The sequence below is a fragment of the Malaclemys terrapin genome, chromosome 3 (genome assembly GCF_027887155.1).
Source record: "Malaclemys terrapin pileata isolate rMalTer1 chromosome 3, rMalTer1.hap1, whole genome shotgun sequence".
Classification (NCBI taxonomy): Eukaryota; Metazoa; Chordata; order Testudines; family Emydidae; genus Malaclemys; species Malaclemys terrapin.
In genome coordinates, this window is record NC_071507.1 from 169570025 (window position 1) to 169591817 (window position 21793).

At 44.5% G+C, this 21793-nt stretch overlaps 1 protein-coding gene across 5 annotated transcripts in view; it reads right to left on the minus strand.

Moving 5' to 3' along the window:
- Positions 1-17542: 17542 nt before the first annotated feature.
- FBXO25 (F-box protein 25) overlaps positions 17543-21793 on the minus strand; it is a 76751-nt gene continuing 72500 nt past the window's right edge. For all 5 annotated transcript variants that reach the window (XM_054023635.1, XM_054023637.1, XM_054023634.1 and 2 more), the window contains one exon: positions 17543-18848. In XM_054023635.1, the coding sequence (XP_053879610.1) occupies positions 18759-18848 (90 nt within the window). In that variant the 3' untranslated portion in view covers positions 17543-18758. The remainder of the gene's footprint in view (positions 18849-21793) is intronic.

Genomic DNA, 21793 nt, shown 5'->3' on the forward strand with positions numbered 1-21793 from the left:
AAAATACTGTGTCCCCCCCATAAGGGGTCAGAATTTCTATTTTCACAATCTTCCACCTAACTCCTTGGTGGTACAGGCTGTGTCAGAGCAATCCAAACACCACCCACACTTTACCTCGGCAGACAGGTAGGATAAGAGACTACACCTCATGGGTTGAAAGGTCTTCTCCTTGGCTGGACTGCAGTTCCAGATCTCTAACTACTTGGCACTGATGGCCAAGTATGACTTTATAAACTATGGCTGGATGGAGGAATTTGCAGATAAGCTCTCTCTGTCAGATCGTACTAGATTCCAAACGATTTCACAAGAGGGCAAGTTGGTTGCCAGGTCTATACTTGAGGCTGCAGTTGATTCAGCAGACATGTTCTCGCGTGTATTGGTGAATGGAATTGTCATGAGGAGGGAATCCTGGTTACACTCCTCAGGTTTCCCTAGAGATGTGCAGAACACAATTGAGGATCTTTCCTTTGATGAATCACACCTCTTTGACCAGAAAACTGATGGTTCCTTTCACTCTCTAAAAGACTCCAGAGCCACCTTAGGCATATATATACCAGCACCAAGGAGAAAACTTTCACTCACCACCAGTCCAATGCTATAGAACTCCTCACTTCTACCACCAATGGGCCTATGAACCTCCTCAGAAGCACCCTCAGGTACACAGAGCCTGTCCGCCTGTTCTGGCAATGCAGACCTCTGCAGAACACACTTAGTCATTGCAAAAATGATGCATAGAGAGCTGTCAACCACTTTGTACACCAGTGCTTCTACCTGCCACACCTTTTGGAGGTCATCTCAAACTTTCTACCGGCTTGGAGAGCTATAACAATGGACAAGGGGGTCTTGGACGTTGTTCGATGTGGCTACACTAGAGGTTTATGACGAATCCTCCTCCACATATCCCATTCCAACCCTCTTCAGAGATCCCTCTCACAGCAGTATTCTTAACCTAGAGATAGACTCCCTTCTATAGAGAGGAACAGTAGAGCCAGTCCCTGAAGCCTTTCGGGGCATAGGGTTCTATTCCAACTTTTTCCTGGTACCCAAAAAGAAAGAGGGATGCAGACCAATCTTGGATCTCTGACACCTCAACTGCTCAATTAGCAAGCCGAAATTCTGTATGGTCATGCTTGCAGCCATCGTTCCCTCACTAGAAAAGGGCATGTGGTTTACAGCTCTTGACATGCAAGATGCCTACTTCCATATTGACACACATTCAACCCACAAAAAGTTCCTGAGGTTCAAAGTGGGGCATTGACACCTCCAATATAAGGTTCTCCCATTCGGCCTTACCACTGTCCCACGAGTTTTTACAAAGGTTTTCTCTATGGTAGCGATGCATCTATGACATCAGGGAATCCTTGTCTTCCCATACCTGGATGACTGGCTGCTGGCAGTCTGGCCCAAATAGGAAGCTCGAGCATCAATCTCCCAGCTTCTACTCCTCTCCTCCGTAGGAGTGAGCATCAATGTTGAAAAATCAACTTTGCACCTTACTCAGTCCCTGGAATTCAACCTCCCCACAAGCTTATCTGTCAAAGAACAGACTACTGGACCAAATAGGCTTGATAACCTCCAACCCTTTTGTCTCAGCCAGGACCTGACTCTCCATCCTAGGTCACGTGGCAGTGTGCACATTCATCATGCCCTTCGCCCACATATACCTTTGCTGTCTACAGCTATGACTGCAAAGAGTCTATTCCCTTATGTACCAGTCAATGGACATCATACTCAATATTCACCAGAGGTCATCTCTTCTCTTTGATGGTAGATCAAGTCTGCTCTGGGATGCCCTTCCTCTCATCCTTGCTGACCATGACAGTCATCATGAATGTGTCATTCTCAGGCTGGGGTGCTCACATTGGAGATCACATGACACAAGGCACCTGGACTACGCGAGAGGCCAGGATGCACATAAACATTCTTGAACTTTGGGCAGTACGCAAAGCATGCCACGTGTTCTTTCCAACTATCCTGTATCACCACATCCTTGTCATGTCAGCTACCACCAGCACAGTATACTACATAAACATACAAGGGGGCATGAGGTCCCCAGTGCTGTAATGGAGATGATTCACCTTTGGGAATGGTGCATCAAACAACATATCCTTTTGTCAGCAGCCTACCTGTCAGGCACCAAGAATGTGATTGCAGATTCTTTCAGCAGGAACTTTGCAAGCGACCACAAATGGGAGTTGCACAACACTATAATCATGGACATCTTTGGTCACTGGGGTACACCAATCAGAGATCTCTTTGCATCTTACAGCAACACCAAGTGCACCCAATATTGCTCCAGGGAAGGACTCGGTGCCCACTCATTGGGTGATGCTCTGGTTGTCGATTTAGTCAGACAGGACAAACTACACCTTCTCTCCCACCACCACTCCTACCCCATGCCCTCTATGAACTCCAGCAGGAGAAAATGACAGTCATTCTCATTCTGGTTTTCCCAAATTTGGTTCCCTCTTCTTCTTCACATGTTGAAACAACCTCCGCTCCTGCTGTAGCCATTTCCAGAGTTGCTGACACAACGCAATGGCAGACTATCATCCAGATCCATGGATGCTACACCGGACAGCATGGTTTTTGAATGGACAAGAGAATGTTCATTGGCGGTGCAAGACATCCTCTCCAGTAGCTGAAAGGACTCCACGAGGTGATCGTATCAGGCCAAATGAACATGGTTCACCTCCTGGGCATCCCCATGCTCTTAGATTATTTCCTCCATCTGAAAACTCCGGGACTTGCTCTCAGCTCTATCAGCACTTTCCATCCGCCAGTCGAAGGGAATTCAATTTCTGGAAGGGCCTTTTACATAAATATCCACCCATTCAGCCAAATGGGATCTCAACCTAGTCCTTACCTATTTAATGAATTCTCCCTTTGAACCCTGGCCTCCTGCCCTCTCTCTCGTCTCCATGAAGGTCCCTTTCTTATTGCCATTACCTCAGCGAGGAAGATTGGTGAGCTGGGAGCCATGGTGACAACCCTCCCCCCCCCGAATCCTTTCATCACGTTCCATATGGACAAGGTCTTTATGATTGAATCCCAAGTTTCTGGTAAAGATGGTTTCCCAATTCCATCTGAACCAACCCATACATCTGCCAACCTTCTTTCCAAAACCACATGCCTTGAATGAGGAACGGTGGCTTCATTTCCTCGATGTGCGTTGGGCCCTGGCCTTTTATCTACAAAGTACAAAGCCATTCTAGAAGTTTCCCAGGCTATTTATCACCATAGCGGAGAGAATTAAAGGACATGCCCTTTGCACCCAGAGAATCTCTAAGTGGGTCTTAGGGTGCATTACACGCTGCTATCAATTGTCAGGGCATTCCCCACCAGATGGGATATGAGCCCATTCCACAAGAGCACAAGCATCAACCATAGCTGTGCTCCACAACATGTCACTCGCGGACATACGCAAGGTGGCCACATGGAGTTTGGCACAGACCTTTCCCTCTCACTATGCTCTAGTATGTGATTCCCCAACAGATGCCTCGTTCAGCACAATGGTCCTCTGTTCTAAGGTTCCATCATTTTCCTCGCATCCTTGTATCTAGGTACTGCTTGTCAATCACCCTGAGTGGAATTGCAATAAGGACCATCACTTGAAGAAGAAGGAGAAGTTACTTACCTGCAACTGGAGATTCTTCGAGATGTGTGGTCCCTATGTGTATTCTGATACCATTTTCCTTCCCCTCTGCTGCGGATCTGATAGGTCTGTGATGGAGAAGGAACTGGAGATGCTGGTGGTTTGCCCTGCCCTTTATCGCCTCAAGAAACCATGAAGAAATATAAAAGGCGCATACATGGACCGCCGAATGATACTACTTTCAAAAGCTCTGGCTCTGGGTGCATGGCACATGCGCATAACTCTCAGTGGAATACAGAGAAAGTTCACACATCTAGAAGAACCTCTAGTTACCCATAAGTAACCTCCCCTTTCTGCAGATGGGCTTACATTTGGGTTGACTCCGGTAAACTGTTTACCTTTTAAACATTCAGACAATAACTTGCATTCCAGCATATGAGAGAGGCAAACAAAGGGAAACAAATCAAGTATCACTTCCCATTAGGAAGTAAACTGTTGTTTCATAGGATGAGGACCTTCATTTCCCTAAATTCTTAAAAGGATTATGAAATTCATACTACAGATCTAGTAAAACTTTACTGCAAAATAAATAGGATTTTTATATAAAACTGCAACATGTATCAAAATAGATGTAATTTGCTTGAAATTTAAGTATAAATTTCTGACTGAGGAGATTTGAAATTATCTTTGAATTGTCATAGAAGACAGGAGAGGTTATAGAGGACTGGAAAAGGGCAAATATAGTCCCCATCTATGAAAAGGGAAATAAGACAATCTTGAGAATTACAGACCAGTCAGTTTCAATTCAGTACCTGGAAAGATAATGGAGCAAATAATTAAGCAATCGGTTTGCAAACACCTAAATATAATAAGGTGATAAGTAACAGTAATCATGGATTTGTCAAGAACAAATCATGTCAAATCAGCCTAATAGGTTTGTTTGACAGAGTAACAAGCCTTGTGGATACAGGGTCAGTGATAGATGTGGTATATCTTTTGACATTGTCTCGCATGACTTTCTCATACACAAACTGGGGAAATACAGTCTGGATTGAGCTACTCTAAGGTGGGTGCATAACTGGTTAGAAAACCATTTCCAGAGAGTAGTGGTTCACAGTCAAGCTGGAAGGGCATATCTAGTGGGTTCCTACAGGGATCAGTTCTGGGTCTGGTTCTGTTCAATATCTTCATTAGTGATTTAGATAGTGGCATAAAGAGTACACTTATAAAGTTTGTGGACAATACCAAGAGAGAGGGGTTGCAAGTGCTTTGGAAGATGGGATTAAAATTCAAAATGATCTGGACAAACTGGAGAAATTTATATGAAGAAAATAGGATGAAATTCAATAAGGAAAAATGCAAAGTTCTCCACTTAGGAAGAAACAATCAGTTGCACACATATAAAATGAGAAATAATTGCCTAAGATGGAGCACTGTGGAAAGGGATCTAGGAATCACAGTGGATCACAAGCTAAATATGAGTCAACAGTGTAACACTGTTGCAAAAAAAGCTAGCATAATTCTGGGATGTATTAGCAGGAGTGTTGTAAGCAATACATGAGAAGTAATTCTTCCACTCTACTCTGTGCTGATTAGGCCTCAACTGGAGTATCATGTACAGTTCTGGGTGCCACATTTCAGGAAAGATGTGGACAAACTGGAGGGAGTCCAGAGAAGAGCAACAAAAATGATTAAAGGTCTAGAAAACATGACCTATGAAGGAAGATTTGAAAAGTTGGATTTGTTGAGGCTGGAGAAGAGAAGATTGAGGGGGGACATAACAGTTTTGAATATGTAAAAGGTTGTTACAGGGAGGAGGGAGGTAAATTGTTCTTGTTCATCTCTGAGGATAGAACAAGAAGCAATGGGCTTAAATTGAAAAGGGCAGTTTAGGTTGGACATTAGGAAAAGCCTCCTAACTGTCAAGGTAATCAAGCACTGGAATAAATTGCCCAGGGAGGTTGTGGAATCTCTGTCATTGGAGATTGTTAAGAACATGTTAGACAAATACCTGTCATGCACAGGCACTGGCTTCTAATTTTCCCTGGGGTGCTCAACCCCCGCTCAGCCCCAGGCTCCACCTCCACCCCTTCCCCCAAGGCCCCACCCCACCCCCACCCCGCCTCTTCCCTGCCTCTTTTTCCCCCCTCCCCCAAGCGTGCCTCATCCCTGCTCCTCCCCTTCCCCCCAAATGCCTCCTGCATACTGTGGAACAGCTGTTCCATGGTGTGCAGGAGGCACTGGGAGGGAGGGGGAGGAGTTGATTGGCAGGGGCCACGGGTGGGAGTGAGGGAGGAAAGCGGGGAGCTTGGCTGCCGGTGGGCACCTGTGATGTCAGGGATGGTCTAGATTAGGGGTTCTTAAACTGGGGGGTTGCAACCCCTCAGGGGGTCATGAGATAATTGCATGGGGGTTGCGAGTACATGCACGAAACAGAGCAACTGCTAGCAAGTCTGCTGCGAAGTCTGCACTAATAAATCTGTTGTGAAAAGTGATATTGACAACGTGTTTGTGGCCTTTGTAGTATTAAACACTAAGTAGTTAAAACTTTTCTGCTTATAACAATAATTGGATAGAAGTGTGTTTTAGTCTTAATTTAATAGCGGTCAGAGAAGATAAACTCATTTTAAACTATAGGGTTATAAATTTAGCATTTATAATAGCAATAACAATGTTTTTAATTTATAAGGGGGGTTGCACTCAGCGGCTTGCCATGTGAAAGGAGTCACCAATACAAAAAGTTTGAGAACCACTGGTCTAGATAATACGTAGTCCTGCCTTGAGTGCAGGGGACTGGACTAGAAGACCTTTCAAGGTCTCTTCCAGTCCTACGATTCTATGAAATTATTAAATCTAACTTACTAGAAGTGCTAACTGAAATGTGCATCTGCAGGATGTAAAAATATTGTTGCTATAACCTAGAATCTTCCCTCCAATGTTGCACTGTGAGGATGGAGAAGGGAACAGAGGGGAATGTTGGCGGAGGCAGAGGGATCAGTTCTTTGCTTTAAAACAAACTAAAAACAAAAAAGCAAACCCCACCATTCCTACTGAGCCATCGTTCTTTGCTCATCTCCTCAGCTCTGATAGTGTTCTCACGTAGGATGTGTTGCCATACTGCACCCAGCATGAATGGCACATTACATAGATTGTGCTGAATCAGGCCCATAGAAAGTGGGCGGCCTGATTTGACAGCTGATTTCAAATATTTGAGACTGGGGTGGAGGTCCTGAACTCATCACCCGTATAGTACTGTGGGAGCTAGGTGTGGAGGAAAAAAGGAATGTTAAGGACAAGTGATGGAGCGGATGTGCTGGCATAAGGAACGAATGAAGGATGGTGAGGAGTAAGGAAATGGGAGCAAGAGAGAATGTAAAATTGGAGATTGCTCTTTTTATGTTCTATTGATACAATGTCATCTTATATTAATTGTACTCCATTTCTCCATATTTCAGAAAGAGCTGTAATACAGGCTGAAACGCATATCCAAACAGGCTCTCTTACATGCCAAGTGAAATCATTTAACAGGGTAGTTTACCACCTTCTTCGAGTGTTTGCATGTGAATTCCACTGCAGGTTTGTGTGCACCTCATGCACAGTTGTAAGAGATTTTTCCTTCAGCAGTGTGAGCACCTTCTGATTTTCTCACCCCACTGCACACAGGTATAAAGGGCCATGCTTTCCATGCCTCCCTCAGTTCTTTCTTACCGCCAGTGATGTTTGTTGGACCCATGGTCTTTGCATTTGCAAGTTTTCCCTCCCTTCTTGTATCTATATAGTACCTGTCATGTTAGTTTAGCCTAGAGTAGTGGTTTTTGTACATGTTTAGTGACTAGAGTAAGTTTAGTTCATTTCTTAACTAAGCTCGGTCTCCAGTGCCTGTTTGGGTACTGGGTCTGGTTCCAGACTAATGCTGCTTTCTCCTGGCTTCCAGGCCTGTCACTCCTGTGGCAAACCTATGCCAGTGAGTGACCCTTACCCCAGCTGCCTTAAATGTCTGGGGGAGGCACATATAGGTGACAAATGTCACATTGGTAGAGGGTTGAAACCTTGTTCCAAAAAGGCTAAGGCTGCCAGGCTCAACTACTTCCTCCTGGAGCCTGTGTTCTGCCCTCCATCAGAACATTCCTGCTCAGAACATCTGATTCTGTCAGGCTAGTCTAGCTGAGTCTATAAGCAGGTCACCCTTACTGGTACTGAAGAAAATATTCGGTAAGTCTTTGAATGACTCCAGGCTGGGGCCTTTGAAATCTTCAGGCAAGGCACCGAGTTGTGGCAAGGATGCTGAAGGGCACTCGAAGAAGAGGCACGCCTAGGAAGGGTCTGTTGAGTCTGATCCCAGGACTGGCACAGCCCTAGTTACACCAATCAGTATTGGTAGCTGCTACTGTTAGTGTCTCGGTGGCTTCCATCAAGGGAAAAGCCTGCGATGGTCTCCCTGGCAGGGAGAGAGGATCAGTCCTAATACCATACATTTAACGTGAGGAAAAACAGCCAAGGTACAAAATGAGAGATATATCTAAACAGCAGCAAGCATCGTATTAAAACAAATTTGTTTTTCTTCTCTTTCCATGCTACTGCCACGATATTACTTTTTCATCTAGCCCACAACGTATTATATTGTTGCACGGCAGTTGTGTAATCCACTTTAGGAAGGGAGTGTACACAAAAGAGTCCGTGGTGTTAGTGGATCCCAGGAGGAAAAAGTCGGAGAATCACAGCCCCTGCCCCATGCTTGTCAGGATAAAGGGTATTAAAGCAAAGTAGAAAAAATGCTTTGTGAATGAGGAATTTTGATCCACAATCTGATCATTGTATGGGAACAGAGAAGTATGACTTTGGCAAATTAATTACATTTCTTCCATTATTACTTAGTTTTAAATAATATAGAAAAAGTGACCATTCAAGTGGAAAGAGACTATATAAAAATTAAATACGTCCAACTTTAAGTAAGCTCAGAATTAAGCAGTAACAGTTTGTGCGTGCCTCAGGGATTTTTACACAGCTTTAGAGCTGAAAGTTAAAATTACCCATAAAGTGCAATAATCCCTTAGAAATGGATGCCTGAGCAAGTTTTAATCATATTTTAAACAGAACTTATACAGAAACAAAATTGGGGAAAACATTCAAAGCCATTTGTTAGCTAAGTGTTATTAGCAGAATGACTGAAAGACAATTAGACAAGTATATGTGCTTCACAAGAGAAAGGACATGTATAGCCTGTGTAGGAGATACAGCATCGCCCAAGAGTTGGACTGCGAGCTGGGAGTTCTAGTTTACTGCCCCACCTCAATTACTAACTGGGTCAGTTTTCCCATCTTTAAAATAGGTATCATCCCCCTATGGCTACGCTTACACTGGCATGCATGCTTGGATACTTGATCGTATGCATGCTCACACATGTTCCCTTCCTCCTGCAGTTTGTCCACATATGTTGTGCTAGAAATGGGCATAACACTACATATATATGTATACCTGCATCCACACTGTCACTATTATTATGTGACATCAGCACTACCATTTCAGGGATGGTATCCCAGGTTTTAGTGCATCACAGGGAGACACTCTAGGAACTTCTTTGCTTTGTGGTGTTGATACTGTCTCCCCCTCCCTCCCTCGACCTTTGCACACTTGCTTATGAGAGTTCCTGCTCATATGTCCCTCCTGCCAAACTGGGTGGAAGACATAGCAATTGGATAATGATCTGGTTTTGCTCCTGCTTCCTGTTGCGAGACAAATGTTTATGCAGTGGAGTAGGTGTACGGCAACATGCTAGCTGGAATTTCTGACACATCCAAGGAGGCTGACTTTGAGGGTGAATGACAATTCATCTGGTTCCCAAGGTAGATATGGTAAACGCTGGTAATTGCCCAGGGTGGACCGTTGCTTCTGGTGCAGAAGAACCAGCATGGTGTAGTGGGATCACATCATTTTGGAACCCTGCTGTTACAGAGTGGGAATTTTTTTGTAAATAATTTGTATGAATATTGTGTACCTCAGTTTCCCCTATATCCTGCATTTTTCACCTGAAGGGGTGGGAAAAGGCTGTTTACTCTCAGGCAAGCATAACTGATATCTGGCTGTCTTGAGTTTGAGGCCCATGTCATTGGAGAGTCCATGAAGACAGTGGCAAAGCCAACCTCCAGGACATTTGTTATCTAGCAACTAAAGACCATGGATGGTCCACCCCTCTGCAGGAAGCCTGCTGTGTTTGACCAGCTGGGAACAAAGGACTGAGGCGGGGACTGGCCTGGGAATTTGAACAAAGAAGACAGAGGGGGAGCCAAGGATGGACACCGCTTGGCTGAGACCCTTGGTAACCAGAATGGACCATGCTGTAACTTTTTTCTCTATGCTAACCAAGGACTTTCTAGGCTGTGTTCCAGACATCTAATAAACCCTACTGCTTTTACAGCACTGGCTGAGAGTCACTGCAGATGCTGAAGGCGGGGGGCATTGCTGCCTTTGAGTGTAGAAGTATCTCTCAGGTGCCCATCTGAGGTGGACTCACTGACAGGAGCTCACTGTGTGAAGCAGGGGTGATGAAGGTGTGGAGGTTCAGTCCAAGGAGATGATGAAGCCAAGTGGCTTACCCTAGTGAAAGAGTGAGATCCTAAGAGGGTCTGTCACACTGAAGGAATCCTCCCAGGGACTGTTCCAGAGCTGTTCCAGAGCACCGTCCCTGACCCCTGGAATGATCAGCAGTGGCATCAGAACTTCTGAATGAGGAACCAGACCTTCATGGAGCTGTGTGAGGGGCTTGCACCACGACTCTAGTGCAAATCACTTCAGGGTTGGAAATTTTGTTATCAGGGTCAGGATTGTGCAGGTTTGCAAGACTATTAACACTGATCTACCCATGGGTGGTTGCCATAAGCAGAGTTCCAGAACTAACAGCTCAATTACAGAGGATCAGGTTTCCAAACTCTGCCATCGATAGTGCTCACATCCCAATACTGTGCCCGCCAAAAGGGGCGAGTATGTGAACCTAAATGGTTACCATTCACTTACTCTGCAAGGATTAGTGGACCACAGAGGCAGATTCATCAGTTCCATCGTGGGAAACACTGGAAAGTTTCATGATGCCAGGGTGCTGAGGAGATCGGGATTGTACTTGAAGAAGGAACTTAACGTCTCACAAATGATATTGTTCTCTACGGCATGTCTGTGCCAACTGTTATTTTGGAGGAATCCTGCATACCTGCTCCTAATTTGGCTTGTAAAACCCCAAGATAACTGAATCTGGAAAAAGGGAATTTAGTTACAAACTCAATAGCTGCAGAATGATTGTGGAATATGAGTTTTGTAGGCTGAAATCTCAGTGGTGCTGTCCACACACGTCTGGATGCCAGCGTGGCCAATGACATTCATATAACTGTTGCCCCCTGCACTCTCCATAATGTTTGTGAAGGTAAAAGGAAGTACTTGCCTCTTGTGTAGGCACAGGACAAGTTGGGTTTACAAACTCTATACAGGAAGCTAGATCTCACCCACATGCATGCTGGTCCTGGGTCCCAGAAGTCAAGGGAAATCAGAGATGCCATATGTGCACATATCTTGGCACAGCAGGGAGGCAGAGGATGACGTTTACCTGTGCTGAGGAACAGTGTCACCCACTACACAGCTGCTGGAAAAGCACATGATGGAACATTGGCACATACTTGTGGGGCTACGTGGTTTTGTTCACTTGTAGCTGGAGATCATTAGCCCTTCGTTCCTGTGATAATTCACAAATCACAGACTATAAGAGGGCATCTCTACTGTGTTATCATCTTAGCGTTGTGTTAGTGGTGGGTGAGTTGTTCTGCAGTGATTGTGGAGAGCTTTCATCTTAACTTTTCACACTTATTTCCAAACCTCTGGTATCGGGAGCACTCAATCTCTCCTAATGACCTTCTCAACATTTGCTTTATGGGGATAGTGTGGTGTGGGCACCCAACCCTTTTTTAAACTATTCTTTACAGCAGTGCTACCTGCACTTAGTGGCTGTTATGGAGCACGAATCCCAGAACTGAAACAGCCCAGAGTTTGGAAGGCGGGGGAGAGAAGGGCTGTTTATCACAGGGTAATGGCAGAGGCCTGTATTGTTACTTGGACTGTGCTTTGTTTTCCTGCATATGAGGCAAGCCATAAAGATATTTCTCTACCTATTTTTAGTACTGTGAGTTCTGTTGATTTAAAACTAGCAGTGCTCTCTGTAAGCACATCACACTAACCAAACTTTTCCCATTCCGCCCCTGTATCCTTCAGACTGTGGCTATTTCCTAACCTAGGGGAGGAGCGGGCGGGAGTTGTCGGTGTGGGATGGACAAAATTGTGTTGCACTGTGATGGCACCAGACAGTTACACTATTCCAATTCACGTGCTGTGATTCAAGTGACCCAATCCAGAACCTGAAAACATCTTACATTCATCACAGTGAAGAAGGAGTTAACACAAGTGAAGAAAAGTATAACATCTATTAAAAGTACTATATGGAATGGGTAATTGAAATAGTTTTAAAAGGCAATGTAAACCAGCAAAACATAACAGGACTGACTCCATGAACAACAGCCAAATTTTAATGTCTCTGTACCTGTCTCTTTGCCCTTGCCCAACAAGGGGGGGATGACTGGGATCAAACAGAGACATCTCCTGTTTGGGGTTTGGGGGTTGGGCACTTGGTGGGGTTCAGGAAGTCCTTCTGGCTTATTGTTCTCCTCCTGGTTTAGGGGGCCAGTGGGGGATGTGATCCTGGAAATCCTGGAGGCTCCTCCTGGTTGCTCAGGGGTGGACTGGGAAGAGGTGGTGGTGGTGATTCATGGAGAGAGACAGTGGCCGTGGCAGCAAGTGGACCTCAAACGCATTAGGTCCCCAGGTCTATCAGTCTCTCCATTATGGCATGCTCCTGTTTCCTATGGTGTGCAACCTGATCTACGAACTGATGCATCAGTGTGTCTTCCTGCTGAAAAGCCTGAGCCTAGTTTCTCCTGTCCATGCCAATGAACAGGTCCTCCAAGCTTCTCCTCCCTCTGTGGTGCTGCTCCTGTCCACCTGGTGGAATGGTTTCCCTCTTGGGAGCCAGACATCCTGCCAGTCCAAAGACAAGGGTAGTATTATTTTTTGTCCTTTGGAAGAAGCCAAGAAATTCCCCCACGTAAGTTTGCTGTGGAAGGCCACAATCTTGATGCTTTTCAGCATTCCAGAGCTGTGGCTGTTAGACTACCCTGGATTTTCAGACTTTTGCAGCCCATGAGGAAGGAGCAGTGGCTACGAAGGGTAAGATACATGTACTAATGTTTTATGAAATTTCCATAGTGTCTCAAAGGGTGGGGTGGGGGTGACAGTTCCCTCCAAGTTACCAGTTTATGATTTCTTTTTTTAAAGGCTGGGCTACCTTTGGAGAACATAGAATGTTTTCAAGGTACCCAGGCTGAAAAGAGATGTGGCTTTTAACTTCTGTGGAGGAAACCTATGCCAGAGAGATGTTTCTGCTAAGGGGCAATGTTAAGAGGGCTTTCCCTTCACACTCTCCCCTGGTTCTTGTCACGCGGACAGAAAGCAGAAGGCCGAAGTGTAGACAATGCAGTGTTTATTGGGGTTAGTTTCCAGCAAACGTGTTCCATAACTCTGACGCTGCAGAGCCTTGTTTCCTAGTGACTCATCTCCCCTCCTGAGGAGGCATAACTATACCGGAAATGCAGGCCTACAGTCCCAGCCCTTACAACTTAGGGTCATGTTCCATTTTGGGTCTAGGGTCTTCATCCCACCTCTTTTGTACCCCATGGCAGGGGTAAGGAGTGAGGTTGTGCTCAGAGACAGGCATTTCTTTGGTCTTTTAGTGTTTTATACCTCCCCCCACCCCCGCCAAGTCCCTTTGCCCCTCCCGACTGGTTGCTTGATTTTGCTTTGAGATAGGGGTTGAGGCAATCTTAAAGTGTGCTCTGAGTAACACTTTAACTGCTCTTATCTATTCCCATTGTACTAACAAATCCATCTGACTAGGCAGAAGCATCATCGCTGTGTCTTTGTCCTTTGTTTACACATATTAGTATCAGAGTATCAAAATTCTATCCCAGGCTAACAAACAGACCTATATACCAACAAGCAACCTCTACATATTGCTGAAGGGAGGGGTTTGGTCACCTACAACAATGGACCAAAATGATTTGCACTTCCATTGAAGCTCAAGATGCAGCTGGAGTTTTTGCTACACCAAAAGTTTGCTGGAATATGCTTCCAGAACTTGGAGGCAAGTCAATTGGAAATAGACTATATTCTCAGCTAGCATACGGAGCATTGATGGAAAGGGAAATATGAACAATGCCCACCCCCTCTCATGCACCCTGGCATCCCCACAAAATCTTGCCCCTGTGCTGCCTAACAACGCTGAATTAAACAGAGAAAGAAAAAGACACAGTACAACTTTATTTTTGTTCCCTGACCTTTCAGGTCAGCACCAGGTCACTCTTGCCTCTCCACTGCAAAGGGACATCCTCTTGTGTTTATGCAACTGCCAGTTAGGATCCTGCTCTCAGTCCCATTTTGTGCAGCATGTCTCAGTGTGGGGTAATGACAGAAGACAACAGAATTTTTACCATTCCTGAGTCTAAGTGAGAAAGGACTGTTGTGACTAACTTTTCCTCAGACAACCAAAAAGTGTTCCCTTCTCCTTCCTGGGCCTACCCCCATCCACCACCTCAACCCCTGCCTCCATTCTTGGGTGGTTTCTGTTTGTAAGGGGACAGCATGATCAGGCGTGGCTGGGAGAGGAACTGAAACTGTATAATCTTCCAAGGGAAAAAAGACAGCTGTTCCTAACTTTAGACAAACTACTATGTTTTCTATAATGACCCATCCCCAACTGGGATTTTTCTAAACCCACTCCCTCTTCCTCTGAGCCACACAGAACCAAGACCATCACTGCCTGCATGTTGGCTGAAAAATGAACAGAGATTGTTAATCTGCTTTATTGCTTCTGCAAAATGCATAATAAGGGCTAACTGGCAATCAGTAAAATCATTAATTTATAGCTGGGTTTTGCTCAGGGACCCTGTAAAGATGGAAGTGGAGTGGGGAGTTGGATTTAAAATTAGGACTATAGCACCAGAGCAAGAGGGGATATTGGCAGGGAGGGTGAGGGAGTCCATTCTAACTCACCAGCCTTAGGTCCTGCTGTGGTTCAGGTTTGTCGGGGGCGGGGTGTGTGTGGATTTCGTCAACCAGCTTCTCTGGGTAGAGGGGGCAGAATCACATGCTCAATGTCCTGCAAGTCTTCAAGGACCTCCTCCACGGTCCCTGTTGCCACCTCATCCTGGTCTCCATTGGCATCCCAGCAATGAGGCTGGCAGGGTTGGGCAGCGGTGGGGGTGGAGGGTTGTGAGCAACTTCAGGCTCTGCACTGGCAGCCCTGGACGGCACCTGGTCCAGCTCATCATAGAAGGGGTATGAACGAGGAGCCTTCCCAGAGTGATTGCTGGAGTCTTTACTCTCCTGTGCAAGAGCCTCACATGCTTAATGTGTTCCCAGCACTGGGCCAGAGTCCACTGTTTGCCCACATCCACCAACTTTGCTCCAGGAGAAGTTGTGGAGGATGCTATACCCCAATCGCACTGATTGGGGGCCAGCTGGCTGCTCTCAGAACAGGCTCCATGTTCATGGGTACTGGTAAAAAGAGTGCAGTGGAGAACAGTTCTAGTGGGGTCAGCACAGTTTGCTCCTACTGGTGAAAATGGAGCAACAGGGATCTTTATGGATGGGGTAAGGGACAGACAGAAAAGAGTTCAGTGCATTGTGGGTATTGGAGGACTACTGAAATGCAGAACCAGGTACATGCCCATTGCCTCTATCCACCCAGCCCACCGGCAGATGTACAGGGCCATGCCACAGCCCACGATGGGTCCTTACATATACCCCTCAGGCATGGTAACTTATTCATGTGTACTTACGTGCAGTTGTGTGTTTCCAGGATTTAGCGGTGGAAAATAGTGGGCTTCTGGCACAACCACATGCATGAACATGTGTACAGTCACTAGTGATGATGTAACCTATGAGTGTGAGATTTATTTAATGTTTGTAATGCATGGGGCACCTCAGCTGACAGCACTAGACAAAGTAACCACCTAGCACGAGCTCAATCTGTGCAGTACTGTAGTAGGTCAAGTACAGTGAAGCAGTTAATAAATATTTACTGTGCAATGCTCCAGAGGCCAGAGCACACATTTGTTATAATTTATGCTAATGTGCAAATCCAGGGGTTCCCAAACTTGGTTCGCGGCTTGATCGGGGTAAGCCCCTAGTGCGCCCCGAGACACTTTGTTTACCTGAGCGTCCGCAGGTACAGCCGCTCACAGCTCCCAGTGGCCGCGGTTCGCCATTACTGGCCAATGGGAGCTGCAGGAAGTGTCACCGGTGCAGTGGAGTAATTGGAGCCCAAAGGTTATGTATGTATGGTGGTCTGTCCCGTAGAGGAGGTGGCAGCTGCATTCTGCACCAACTGGAGTCTCCGCCCAGTGTCACATTCAGCCCCGCGTACAGCAAGTTACAACAATCCATTCTGGAAGCGGTGAATGGATTGAGAATTTTAGGCAGATCCTGTCCTAGAGGGTGGAAGAAAGCATTTATCACCATGCTCCTTGATCCTTAAGCTTTAACAATAAGTCAAGCAGGACAGAGTTTGCAGCACTCTGGCAAATCGGAGCAGATGTCTTTGATAGAAGGAGAGAGAAGTGAACCTGAGTTCGATGTGTTTCCCTCTGCCAATCAGCATCACTTCAAGGTTGCCAGATGGAGTCTGAGCCAGTTACTGATCTCCTGTAGGTATTGAGGTATTTGTTGAAGAGCACTGGTTATACCACTACAAAATTAAATATGAAATAGGGTATGATTGGCAGCAGAGGCAGCCATGCCATCATCTGTCCAAGGGGGGACTGTAGATGTTGAAGTGAAGGTAGCCAGACCAACCCCTGATGAAAGAATCATTGGTTAATGGGTATAGCTGGGAGCAAGAGCTAATGCTTTATTATGGACATGTTGTATGTCCTTGGACAAGTCACTTAACCTCTCTCTGCCTACAGTTGACCCAATTGTAAAATGTGGGATAAGCTATGACTACATCCCCAGGACTGTGAAGCTTCAATAATGTGTGTAAAGAGCTTTGAGAGCCACTTACTACACTGACAACCCCAAGTGCTCACAAATCACGAGTGAGCCCCTGCCCTCCCCCCCCCACTCATGAGACTGGCTTACAAATCATGAGAGTTCTTTTTAAAATCTATTTGAGGACTCTTATTTGACCTCTGATGTTGAAACGTTTTGGGTCCCATTTTCAAGCTTTTTCTCCACAACTCTAAGAATAGAAACATAATTTTAATGAAAGCTGAGGTTCTAACACAAGTCACCTGACTCCAGAAGCTGGGACTTAGGAAAACATCACGTCACAAGACTTGCAATAAAATCAGTTAGCAATCAAGCAAATGCAAAAATAGTAAACCTTGCTTCTTTACCATCAGATTCAGTTTCTTTAACCTTTTACTTGGGATGCTTGGAATGTAAACTCAAAACAAAACACCAACACAACCCCAAAACCAACTGCATCAAGGAGGGAGTCTTATGAGCTCAACATCTGATTTTTATTTATTTAAGCTTTAGGGCAAAAAGGTTTGTGACCTTTCACATCTGCATTGATAAGGACAGGTCATCGGTATTAAATCCAGGGAAGAATAGTTCACTTATTGTGAAGAGCTAACTTCTTTTCAAGCACTTAAATATTCTCTCTTTCCTGCACAATCCACTAGTGCTAAAGTTCTGGCTCTGTTAAAATAAATTAAAAATGATATGGGAACAGTAGATATATACATTTTTCTTGTTCAGTTAGCAAATGCTAACCTGCATTGGTGATGGACACAGAAGCCAGTGCTATAAATTCAGACGGACTAATTTCTAAATGCAAAAGAAATTGCTAAAGAATAATAGGTAAAACATGATTTATTACATTGTATACAAAACTAGATTGAAAACAAGCAGTGTGATATATAATATGTTTTGTATTTTGTCTTTACATTACACAGTTGGTAAATGATCTCTCCAAAAAACTTTGTGAACAACTTAATTATTTTTTCCTATCTCTGGACAGCGCCCCCCCCCCCCCTTCTGTAAATTTACAAGGTATAAGAAGGTAGCTTCTTGCAGAATTCATGTCACTATGGGGTTAGTCAGCAGAAGGTGCTTCAGATCAACAAGCTGCCTTTTAGTGCAAAGAATTTCCAACTCAGAGCCTCCGTTACTAGAACAATGTAATACCACCACTATACTAGTGGCCTAGCAACACACTGTATTCATTTTCTGCATTAAAGCTCAGTAATGTGTCCTTTCTCGAGGATGTCTAAAAGTCCTTCTGCAATAGTTTAACACCTAATTTAAAATAAAAATTAAATAAAAATAAAAAAGACTGTGGCTACCATTGGAAAAACCCATCATTCTTCAGCAACCACTGAACAGCCTCCCATACTATTTAGGATGTCTTTAAAAACAGGTTTGATGTGGATAATAAAATACCTTTTAAGAAAAATAAATATTCTGCATAATGTATGTACAGAGGTTGGTTTCCTTCATAACAGGTTCAACAACAGATAATCACAACTCTATATTTTATTCACACACAAACTCACAATGATTAACGCCACCTTGGTAATTGACTTGATATTTATGAAGGAGTCCAAAAAGGAATCAGATGAATATTTATAAATGTGCAAATTGTATGTAAGTATTTGGAAAATGGTGGCATAAAAAGAGTGAAGGATTAAGACAAATTGCTTTTGGTCACTCCAAGAATAGCCCTTCCAACAACTCTCTCCCCCCAAGTCTCAATAGCCTTAATGAAATGTTAAATCAGTACAAAATGGACTTAAAGGCAGGACTAAAAATGTACTCTTTCTTGGATTCAAAAGAGCCTTTTGTAGACATCTCTACAGAATGCGTCTTCTTTGGAGATATTTATCCCTCTTCAGTTCATTTCTGCACACAAATAGCATTTGGAATACACCTCTCCAATTTCCCCCCTCCCTCCTAGACATCCCTTTTTACTATGAAGTACATTTAAAAAGATATTGCACACAAAGCATAATACATACTGCATGATTCTTCACAAAGATGATCAAAAACAAAAACAAGGCTATTGGACCTCTTAAAATTTGAAGAGATCAATGAAGTGCTGCGGAGAAACTGGCATGAAACAGGTGTCTGGATCATTGGCTGTGCAGGGATGCCCTGTATCCTAGTGAAATTAAAAGGAGGGGAAAAGGTTATTTTCTCCTTTAAAAAAAATACCCACAAAAACAAAAAGCTGCTGAGCATTGATTATAAAAGAAAAGAATTGCAAGAATTCACACCTCAGTTTTACATTTTAAAAAGACAAATTAAGTAGCTGGGCAACTGACTACACCAGTTTTTAAGTCACTGGCCTTTTGGGACTCTGGTTCAAAGCCTACAAGGCCCTCACAGAGAAAAAATTGCCAAGAACATACAGTTACTTAGATTGTAAGCTCTTTGGGACAATGACCGTCTCTTGTTATGTGTACACAGTGCCTATATAGCAACACAATGGGGCTCCAAGCCCTGATTGGGGTTCCTAGCCACTACAGCGATATAAACAAGAAATCATAACAGAACAAGCTTTTCCACATTCCCTCTCCCTTTGTCCCAAGGGCTTTTGGCCCTGTATAAAACAGACAGAGACAGCCTGTACTCCAGCAAACTTACAACCTAGAAAGCAGAGAAGATGCACTGGGTGGTGCAGAGGAAATAGTTACCGTAGATCTTTACTCTAATCTAATTTTGCCTGGCTTTAGGCCTTAAGGAAAATGTGGGCCTTTATGATGGATACGAATGGGGAAGGGGTGTGTGTGTGTGTGTGTGTGTGTACACGTACGTACGTACACACACACTGGAATAGGGATGACCCACCATGAGCAGGTGCAGCATGGAAAGTAGGGGTTTGCGAGGCTGGTGGCACTGGAAGAGAGAATGGGGAATACAGTAAGTGATTAGATCTCTAGGCAGACAGTTGTGTGGGACTCTGAAGGCAAGGTTGAGAGCTTTAATCTTGATATGGGGGCCAAGGCAAAGCCAGTGGTGTGCTTCAAAAAGGGAAATGATATGGTCTGATCAACCACCAAGGAGCATAATTTTGGCAATGACACTCTGAATGGCTTAGAAGAGAAAGAGAGAAGTGCTAAGGCAGTGGTGGTGATGGTGGGAGTCGCATTAAAGGTCAGAGATGGCATGGGTATGAATTAGTATTTTAGTGATATGCCTTAACTCACTTTTGGGCAGATCATTTATAGAGAGGAGAGAGTACACAAGTAAATGGGAGAAGAACTGTAATTAGAGCTTCGGTATTGGATACCATACATTACAATATTGGCTTTACACACACACACACACACACACACACACACACACGGTATGGTTAACACTCCTAAGGCAAAGTGACTGGGGAAAGGAAATGGAGAGAAAACTGTAGAGACAGCTAAATAAAAGTAGCAGCATTTACATTTTATCAATCCGAATGACCAATTGTTTATCAAACACGGCTGGTGGATCAATATGTTTTGGAGCAATATCATTCTTGGAGAATTGTACAGTAGCACAACTTGTGTTTCTTTTTTCTTCTTCCTCCCTATATAATTATTTTTCCTGTCTTCTCTCACTTTAGTGCTAGCTATGTGCTCAGCAAGACAATCCCTACAACAAACGTGGTTACACATGAAGAAACAGAAATACTGGAAACATCTGTTTCTTGTTTTCCCTTTTTTCCAAGCTGTTCCCCCCCCCTCCACCTTCCCCTTCTAGTATTTTTTTTTAAAGGAGTAAGCGCAGGAGCAATGTGGAACTTTACAAGTGGAAAATTCTGCAGAATCAGATTCTCCTTCTGCAATGGGCTCAAGTTCTAAAGAGCTTCAGTGCTACTTCCTTTCCTCTTCTGCAAGGGAGGAAGTGGTCAAGTCATTGAAAGCTACTTCAAATTGTTCCTCAGATCTGTTGGGAATCTACGGCAGGAAACCCAGGGCTCTTCCCCTCTACAAATACCATGGACTGGAAGGAACCAGTAACAACATAGTTCTTGTGTTGGAGCTAGCTGTATTTGTAGTGGGGAAAAGGCCCTTTCCTGTGCATGCCAGGAGGCTTAAAAAGCAGTGGGGATTGCCACATACATCCATTTGGGAGAAACTCTCAAGGGGTACATATTGTTTGTCATTTATAATTTCAATAGCATCACTTTTGAGTTTTAAAGATTTCACACTCTTAATGCTTAAGTGGTAAACTGTGGACAAAGAGCCGTGTGTGGCAGCATAAATTGTAACAGGAGACAGAGGTGAAAGCAGCTACTTTTATTGCTGATCCCTGTGCTGCTTCTAACTCATAGCCAACAAGCTATGCTCCATTAGTTTTTCCATTTCAACACTTCCTTTATCGTCTGAAAAGATTACTTTCAGGAGAAGGATGACAGAAAACTGAAAACAAAAACTGTCAAAATGTATTAGTTATATAAACTGGGCCACATCCTAATTTCCATGCTTTGAGCTGTAAGGAGACCAACATGCACACTTCTATGTAGTTTTTAAGAACTCCTTCCCTGCTATGGTTATTTTACTATTTTCTTATATTTCACGGTACCAACATAAAATGCAACCGCAGGGATCGGCAACCTTTGGCACACGGTCCTGGTGGGCCGGGCTGGTTTGTTTGCCTGCCGTGTCCACAGGTTCGGCCGATTGCGGCTCCCACTGGTGGCGGTTCACTGCTCCAGGCCAATGGGGGCGGCGGCAAGTAGCGGCCAGCACATCCCTCGGCCCGCGCCGCTTCCCGCAGTCCCCCTTGGCCTGGAGCAGCAAACTGCAGCCAGTGGGAACCGCGATCGGCTGAACCTGCGGACGCGGCAGGTAAACAAACTGGCTCGGCCTGCCAGGGTACTTACCCTGGCGGGCCGCATGCCAAAGGTTGCCGATCCCTGTACAACAGCATTCAGAAGGAACGTGAGACAGGGTGTGTTTTAAAGTTATGTGCATTCTGGTTAATATATCTTGCAAATACTCAACCATATACTAAGCATGCCTAAAATGCCAGTCATACCTTCAGTATTTTACCATGCATAATTCTTTTCAGTGATTAAATTCAACAAGTCTAAAAAATCCTATCAAAGGCTTGCCTAAATTTGGC